The 8,857-nt window shown below is 46.6% G+C and overlaps 1 protein-coding gene across 1 annotated transcript in view; it reads left to right on the top strand.

The window, feature by feature from the left end:
- Positions 1 to 8,857, top strand: part of Cacna1a (calcium voltage-gated channel subunit alpha1 A) — a 179,279-nt gene that overhangs the window by 80,497 nt on the left and 89,925 nt on the right. Inside the window, exons 7-10 of the mRNA XM_033757319.1 lie at positions 1,025 to 1,128; positions 2,261 to 2,376; positions 4,976 to 5,032; positions 7,318 to 7,410. Of these exons, the coding sequence (XP_033613210.1) occupies positions 1,025 to 1,128; positions 2,261 to 2,376; positions 4,976 to 5,032; positions 7,318 to 7,410 (370 nt within the window). The remainder of the gene's footprint in view (positions 1 to 1,024; positions 1,129 to 2,260; positions 2,377 to 4,975; positions 5,033 to 7,317; positions 7,411 to 8,857) is intronic.

Consider the following 8,857-nt stretch of genomic DNA (forward strand, 5'->3'; position numbering starts at 1 on the left):
GGGGGGGGGGGGGGGGACTCCGGCAGTGTAGGGAGAAGGGAGGGAAACTGGGCTTTATCTTCCTTTCTAGCATGTTTTTTTTCTTTCTTTTTTGAAAGAAACTTGTCTTGGGTTTTATCTTTGTAATGTTTTAATTAGCACAAGTTTGCAATGCATACCAACCGCATTCATCGTGGGGAATTGGTACAGATGCAGATCACATCTTGATCCGTTGTACTCCTCAGTCCTCTCCCCTCTCACCTGTCTCTCGCAATCCTCAAATACCTTTCACATCTCCACAGAGTCTATCTCCGCTTCCTATCATCTGTCTTTTATTTTGCTCTTATATACTTTGAGTTTCTTATATAAGAGAAACCCTGTGCTATTTTGACCTTTAGTATCTGATTTATGTCACTTAGCCTTATGGTTTCAAGGTGCATCCATTTTTCTACAAAGGACTCAAGTTTGTCCCTCTTTATGCCTGAATAGTACTCCGTTGTGTGTGAATCTCACCTTCGCTTTATCCTTTATTTTCACCTGTTGGTGGGCACATAGCCCTCGTCCTAGATCCAGCTGTTAGGAGTTGTGCTGCTCTAAATGCGGGTGTGCGTGGCTCACGGTAATATGGCGCCTTTCACTCTCTGTGGAAGATACCTCCAAGGGGAACGCTGGGTCGAGTGGCATTTTTAGGGCCGGGGATTTAGCTCAGCGGTTCCGCCGCCCGCCTCGAAAGCGCAAGGACCTGAGTTCAATCCCCGGTACCAAAAACAAAACAAAACAAAAAACAAGAGCAAATGGCATTTTTACTTCCTTCTGTTTCTGGGCGTCCTCTCACATTTCGTGCTGGCTCCCGTATCCTCTGAGGACCACGTCGCACTAAGGCAGGGCTCTACCCTTCTGATGGGGCTTCTGGATTTCCCCCCTGGTTGGCCCGCACCCTCCCGGACCCTACAGGAAGGTCTGCGAGCTCCACCTTCTCCTGCCCACAGGCACGCCCTCCTGAGCCGCCTGCAGCCTCACCTGCTTCCCCTCTTTGTACCCGCAGAGCAACGACGCCTCAGGGAACACTTGGAACTGGCTGTACTTCATCCCCCTCATCATCATCGGCTCCTTTTTTATGCTGAACCTCGTGCTGGGTGTGCTGTCAGGGTGAGTCTGCGCTGTGTCCCTCCACTCGTGAACCTCTTCCCAGGTAGAAGCCGTGCGAACCTTGTGTTCATGCGTCAGGCAGATACCAGGCCTCTTCCCTTGCTTGGAGTCAGCCACACTGTCCCTAGCACACCATGGACAGATGCATAGGTTGTGTACTGCTAGGGGAAACCAATGAGGGGACTCCTAGGGGCTTTGCTGTCTGTAATTTGCATTTTTTAACCAAAAGAAAATAGTTTGAGTTTCTGCCTCTCTCACTTTCCAAATACAGTCTTAGTATACAACCAAAAATATATTTTTGTGACACAAATTGCCTCCAAATCCCACCATTATTTTTGGCTTAATTATAAAGGGGCTCTCTGGGGCTGGGGATAGAGCTCAGTGGTAGAGTGATTGCCTACTTTACACAAGGCCCGGTGTTCAGTCCCTAGTATCAAAAATAAACAAATAAAGCCAGGGATTTAGCTCAGTGTTTCTACCGCCTGCTTCACACGGGCAAGGTCCCGAGTTGGATGCCCAGTACAAAAAAAAAAAAAATTTTTAATAAACAAATAAATAATCTTTGTCCTTCTTATCATAAGAAATCTGGATTGGTGTGTGGTAGCCGCACAATGCCATCAACAACCTCAGAGTCTTCCAGCTTTCCGCTCAGACATCCTTACCAGGGGCCCCCAACCTCAGGGTTACCTTGGGGTCACAGAATGGCTGCTTCCTGCTCACAAGATAACATCCCATGTTCTGAGCAGGAAGAGGGAAAACAAGATGAGGTGGGGCCTCCAGAAAGGAAGTGAGGCTGCTACAGAAATCCGTAGCTGATGTCTCGTTGTCCTAACTTAAAGGAGGGCTGAAAATATTTTTTGGCCAGGGATATGGGAAAGAGAATGGACTGTAGTCATCAGTGGCTGGCATGGCATAGTTTTGTGCTCTTTTTCCTCTAGCTGGGCGCAGATGTTGGGAAGTATGACGCTGGCAGATACCCAGCCCTCTAATAGTCTCGTCTTCTCTAAGAAGACAGGTTCTGTTGAAAACCACTGCCCTCCAGTGAAACCCTCAATGCAAACACGTGCAGACACGCACAAGACTCCTTACAAATTCCAAAGCAGCAGACCCTGTCTTTTTTGTGCTTCGACAGAGAGTTTGCCAAAGAAAGAGAACGGGTAGAAAACCGACGGGCTTTTCTGAAACTGAGGCGGCAACAGCAGATTGAACGCGAGCTCAATGGGTACATGGAGTGGATCTCAAAAGCAGGTGGGACCTTTCATCCTGGGGCTCAGAAACAGAAATCCCAGGCCATGGAACGCAGAGTCTCGTATGCAGTCTGGAGAGGGCTGTCACAGGGAGAGAAAGAGGCCCTACCTTGGTAGTCCCCTAGGAACAAGAATCCAGAATAGGATAATTAATACTGTGAGGTGAAGCCAGGATGTGACCTGGCTTAGTAGTTGAGTTCCAAACTCAGACATTGGGGGCCAGGGATTTAGCTCAGTGGTTCCACCGACTGCCTTACAAGCAAGAGGTCCTGAGTTCGATCCCTGGCACCAAAAACAAAACAAAACAAGCTCAGGCATTGGTTTTCATCCCACCTCTGACACTTTCTGTCAGTGTACACCACCTCTCTGTGCCTCCGTCTCCTTAGCTATTAGATGAAGGTGACATTGGTACAATTGTTCCTTAGTATCGTGGTGATTGGTTCCAGGAGCCCCTCACCCCCAATACTGTAACAAAATCTTTGGATGTTAAAGTCCCATCTTAGTTACTTTTTCTCATTGCTAGGACAAAGTACCGGCCAACCAAAGTTAAAGGAGAAAAGCTTCTTTTAGCTCTCAGTTTGTAGAGGTTTCAGTCCATAATCAGCTGGCTCCAAGGCAGGGTGGGAGAGGGGCAACAGTTCATGGTGGACAGAAGGTGACAAAGCAACAAGGGAGCCTAACAGTGCCTTTCTGACGCTTTTGTCTCGTCCAGACTACTTGGGGCAGTACTTACCCCTCACATCCTTAATCCCAGTGCCCTTGAGCCTAGCATTGCACCCTGAATCAATTCCAGCATCACTCTAGATACAGCCACTTCTGAAAAAGCTCCACCTATGACTGCATGAGGCTCTGGGGGTCAGCTGGACACAAGCCGTAACCAGTCCCTTACAGTAAATGAACTGAAATCAACTCTAGGGGACTTGTAACACCTAATGTAGTATAAATGCTGTGTGCATAGTTGCTCTACTGAGTTATGTATGGAATAATGACCAAAAATGTTTTAACATGTTTAATGAAAATGCATTGTTTTCAAATATTTTTAAACCATGGTTTGTTGAATCCATGGATGTAAGTAAGAGCTGTGAGCTTGAAGGGTTGATGGTACCTACCTCCCAGAGTTGTCTGAAAATCCAGGAGATAATCCAGGCTAGCTCGCCTAGAAAGAGCAGTGCCTGACTCACAGTAGGTACATATTTATTTCTTCATCCAGCAAACACTTATGGGGCACTTGCTGTGTACCAGGTACTCTTCCAGGTCCTGAGAAGAGGTAACAAACAAAATAAACCAAATCCCTGCCCACAGGGCTCTGATATTCTTCAGAGAGACAAAACAAATAAATAAGTACAAGTAAATACATTTAATGCTGTGTGTGCAAATGCAAAGAAGGAAAATACAGTATGGAACTTGACTTAGGAATGAGTTCCGTGTGGGAGAATGTTTGTAAGGCAGATTTGTTCCATAAGTTCAACAAAGTGAGTCATATACACCTTTGAATCAGATACACAGTGAAAACATAAAAAAACCAAACACACACAAAAATACTGTAAGTAAGCTATTTTTACTTTTACAATCACCCAAAAATGGTAAGGTAGATGTGTGCGCTACCTCTACAATTTGTTTCCATCTAAAAATGTTCATAATATGAGGTCCATTCATATCTGTGAAAGTTTAAAACTTGATTGTTCATAAGTCAGGGACTTACTGTAGGAATCAGAACACATAGAGGCAGAGTGATTAGGGAAGGCTCCTCTGAGAAAGTGACATCCGATCAGAGACCTGTAGGAAGGGAAATGGATGTTCTGGGGATACTGAGAGGAGACCCAGATAGAGGAAACACAAGCTTTCCTGGGGCAGCAGGGTAGTGGAGACAGCAAGGAAACAAGTATGGCAGGAACAAAATGAGTAAAGGAGAGAGGAGGAGAAAGAGAAGGAGGAGAGAAAAGTGAGAAGGACTAGACCAAGAAGGGCTTATTGGCTAGCGTGGAGATAGAGTTTAAGATGGGGTAGGGGTAATATTGGTGAAGTAGTTCATCTTTTATTACTATAGCAAAATACCCGAGCTTCTAACTTTATAGAGAAAAGAGGTTCTGGAGGCTTAAGGGCATGACATCTGTATCACCTCGACCTGGTGGAGACCTTATAGTGGCATGGTTTGAACACTTGCAGAGGGAGAGGGATCACATCATCAAGCAGGAAGCCGGGGCTGATTTGGGGACAAGTCTACTCTTGTAACAGCTTGCTCTGGCAAGATCTCCGAGGACCCATGGAAACTATTTTAATCCCTATCAACGACATGCCCCCAGTGATATAAAGACTTCCCCAGGCCCCACTCCTTGAGGTCACCTCACTTCTCAGCCCTGCCGCATTATGGCATCCAACACGTAAAACACTAGGTGACAACCACACCCAAGCCAAGAACAGCAGTTCACCATTGATAGTATGACCGAGATGGGGCTGGAAACCAGAAACAATTGAGCAGCCCAGTGTGGGCTGGTTCAGTTCCACCATCAGAAAAGGGACCCATCTTCCCAGTGTAAGCGAGCCTGTCCGAGGAGACTCCTCCAGACGGGGGAGCTTAACTCTGGGTTCTTCCTCCTCAGAAGAGGTGATCCTTGCAGAGGACGAGACCGACGTGGAACAGAGGCATCCCTTTGATGGTAACTGCTCTGAACCGGATCGGTGTTGGGTTCCTGGGGAGACGGGACCAGCTAGGGCTGGGGGAACAAGTGACTTGGTCTAATGCAATTCCATGGGGTGAAGGATCATGGTCCAATTCATGCCAAGAACACACGGGAGACCAGGACACCTCGGAAAGATCAGTGGTAAAGTTTAATTTATAAATCAGGTGTAACAAAGGATTAACAACAACCACCAGTGATAGAGTAGAACAACTATGACAATAGAGTGTTCACTAAAGTTTTTGAGTTGTTTATTTCCAGAATTTTCCATGTACTATATCAGACTGCAGATGCCCGAGGGTAACTGAAACCACAGAAAAGGAGGATTTCTGTGCCTACCCCAATGGAAAGTTTCTAAGGATTACTTTAATTGTGGCAGAGAGTGCCTGAAATTGTGCCTACCACAGGATCGGCACCATTTCTAAACAAATAATGTGTCCTAAACAAATAAAAAATAATATTAATATTCTCACTGAGAATCCAGCTTATTGTTAAGGTTTGTTGTCCCATTTGTTAAAAATTTGGTTAGAGGGCCGGGGATTTAGCTCAGTGGCACCACGCCTGCCTTGCAAGTGCAAGGTCCTGAATTCTATCCCCAGTACCCAAAAAATTTTTCTTTTGGTTAGAGAGAGCCATGGACTGATTGAAAATATTATTCATCAGAAGAAAATAGAAGAGCTGAGGATCTGTTCACTCTGTTACAAAACCAGTATTCTCAGCCACTTTTCTAAGGAGTGTGAATTACTTTCTCTGGAATGTAGAGAAAGTCATTGACCCCAGAGACCTGGATATGGGAAAGGGAGCATTAAAAGTATCCATAAACCCAACTTTCCCAAAACTCAGAAATTCAATTTGCTGCAGAGAGTCAAGGGGCGGACTATAAGAGTCACAAGGGGAAGACTGTAAAAGTTACAGTGTATCCACTTTCAGGCTCTCTGAAGGTAGAGTTTCTTCAGATTTAGAGATAGACAAAAAAAGGAAATGTTTGCAAGACAAGAATATTAACAGTAAAAATGATATAGATCGTCCTCTTTGTGTGTGCATATTTTTTTGAAACGGGGCCTCTGTGTAGTTCGGGCTGGACTCGATCTCACTGTGTAGGGTTAGGCTGGCCTTGAACTCACAGCAGTCCCCCTGCCTCAGCCTCCCAAGGGGTAGGATTATAGGCATGTGCCACCATGCCTGGCCAAGATGGTTCTCCTCTTACAATGGGGTAACATCCCAACAAACTTATCAGATGAAATTATCATAAGTTAAAAGTGCATTTAATATTCAAATAAACCCACTATAAGGTTGAAAAAACCCCACAAGTTGAACTGTCGTAAGTTCACATGCTCCTTGATTTTCAATGTGATTACATCCTGAGAAACCTGTCATAGAGCTAAAAACATCACAAGTTGAAAATCATCAAGTCTAGGACCATCTGAACTCCATCTGGTTGCTTCAAGTTATATTCTCATAGGTCAGAAAGCTTATTAGAGCCAGGTGTGATTTGGCAGCCTGTAATGCCAGCACTGTGGGAGGCTGAGTTAGGAGGTTTCACAGGTTGGAGCACAGGCTGGACAACTTAGCAAGACACTGTCTTAAAATAAGTTTGAAAATAAAAGGAGGGGGGCTGGAGTTGGAGCTCAGTGTGAAGGCCTTGGGTTCGATCCCCAGTACCACAGAAAAAAAAGGAAGGAAGCTGGGGATTTAGCTCAGTGGTTCTGGCATTAGCTAGGACAGTGACCTATTTTTTATTGAAAATCCTGTAGAGTCAAGGGAAATAAAAGATCTGGAATCCTGTCCCAGATTGTAAGGTGAATATTACGCACCCATTCTGGCTGGGTTCCAGCTACTGCCACCTGGGTAACACAGTGAGACCCCCATCACAAAGAGAAAAAGTACCCCAGTTCTTTTATTTGTGAGACAAGAATATGGAGGTTCACCCTGCAGGGACTCTACAGGTTACAGTAAATTCATGTATACACTCTGATAATGTGTATGAGGTTTCTAAGGATTTAAAAAGAGACCAGAGAGAAAGCAGTAGCTGAGAGACCAGACATCGGAGTCAGAAGGAACGGGTCTAGATTCTTGTCTTGACACCTTAAGCAAACTGATAGAACCTCCCTAGACCTCAGTTTCACCTCTGTAAAATGGGTGTGCTGTGGATTCCCAGTAAACCAGCTGTCTTTCGGGTTACAGTCAAGGATGCACTCGGACCATGTTTCATAACCAGTGCAAAAAGGGTAACGTCTTTTTCTCTTGCCATGTTTCCCTTGTTGGAGCTCTGCGGAGAGCCACTATAAAGAAAAGCAAAACAGACTTGCTGAACCCAGAAGAAGCTGAGGATCAGCTGGCCGACATCACCTCCGTGGGTGAGTCCCTTCTCCGACCCTCACCACCCCAGATATGAGGGAACCAGGCTGCCTCTCATCCTGTGTGTCTGCGGGCATCTGTTATGGAAGTAACGACCGTGCTTGTCTTCTGAGAGCGTTAGGAGGACCCAGCCAGCATTTAGAATAGGCCCCGGTAGTGTTGCCTGAGATACGTGATGGTTGGGAATCCCTTACCTGTAACGCTTGGACCTAGAAGTGTTTCCGATTTCACATTTTTTCAGTTTTGGAGCTGCATATAAGTAATGAGCTATCTTGTCTCCTTAACACAAGGGAGATGGGGCCAAAGTCCAAACAGAGAACTCATTTAGGTTTCGTATACCCCTAGCTGAAGGTAACTTTATAAAATATTTCTATAACGCTGTGGAACTTGTGGCAGATTGTCAGTGCTCCAAACGTTTCAGGTTTTTGGAGGATTTTGGATTTCATTCCTCAGGTTAGGGGTGCTCCATGCATCCTCCTTAGGGAATCTCGGGGCGGGACCTCCTCCTATTAAGGGCCTGATGTGCGGCACACAGAGGTAGAAACCCCACCCAGGGCTTGCGGCCGGCCCTGGAAATGGATGCTGAAGGGAATTATGCAAACAAACCTACAAGGGTAATGAGCTGCAGAGCGGCCACCCTAGGCTTGGCCGGCTCTGGAAGGGTGGGACGTGGTAAGGGAAACTTCCGGCGGGAAGTGATTTAATTGCCGGCCAGCTCCCAGAGAGAAACATCTCAGAGGAGGAGAGGTGGTTTGTCTTGACTCGTGGTTTTAGAGTTTTCAGGCCACAGCCAGCTGGTTCCATTGCTGTGAGCTTGAGGCAAGGCCGGAACGTGATGGTGGAAAGGCATGGAGGAGCCGAGGGCTCACTTCGCGGCTGCCAGAAAGGAAGGGCCTGGGGTCCAGACATACCCTCCAAAGTCCCTCCAGTGACCCGCTTCCTCCAGCTGGGCCCCGCCTTCTCACAGCCTGCTCACCTAACGAACTCAGGCCCTGGATGAATCCATTAAGGAGGTCACCACCTTCGAGGACCCAGTCACCCCTCCAGGCCCCGCTGTGACCATGCTGCATGGGGACACAGCCCTCGATGCACAGGCTCTGGGGAACCCTTCCTATGGAAGCCGTGACACCACCCCGCGCTGATGGTTCATAGAGGGAGGCGGGGTTGGAGAGTGAGAGTATATTGGGTTTTCTTTGGGGTTTTGATACGTGTTTTTTTTAAACTCCAATTGTAAAAGAGCAGATGAAAGAATATCCAGGCGGAGGAAATAAGATTGGAGTAGGATTGAGGGGCAAAGAGATTTATGCTGTTTGGGAAATGTGTGGCTGTACTGCAGAGAGAGAAAGACGCAAGAGAGGGGCCGCGGATGTAGCTCAGTGGTTCCACCGCCTGCCTCGCAACTGCAAGGACCCGAGTTCGATCTCCGGTACCAAAAAAAAAAAAAAA

The sequence above is a fragment of the Fukomys damarensis genome, unplaced genomic scaffold (assembly GCF_012274545.1).
Source record: "Fukomys damarensis isolate Sample0158 unplaced genomic scaffold, DMR_v1.0_HiC HiC_scaffold_30, whole genome shotgun sequence".
Classification (NCBI taxonomy): domain Eukaryota; kingdom Metazoa; phylum Chordata; class Mammalia; order Rodentia; family Bathyergidae; genus Fukomys; species Fukomys damarensis.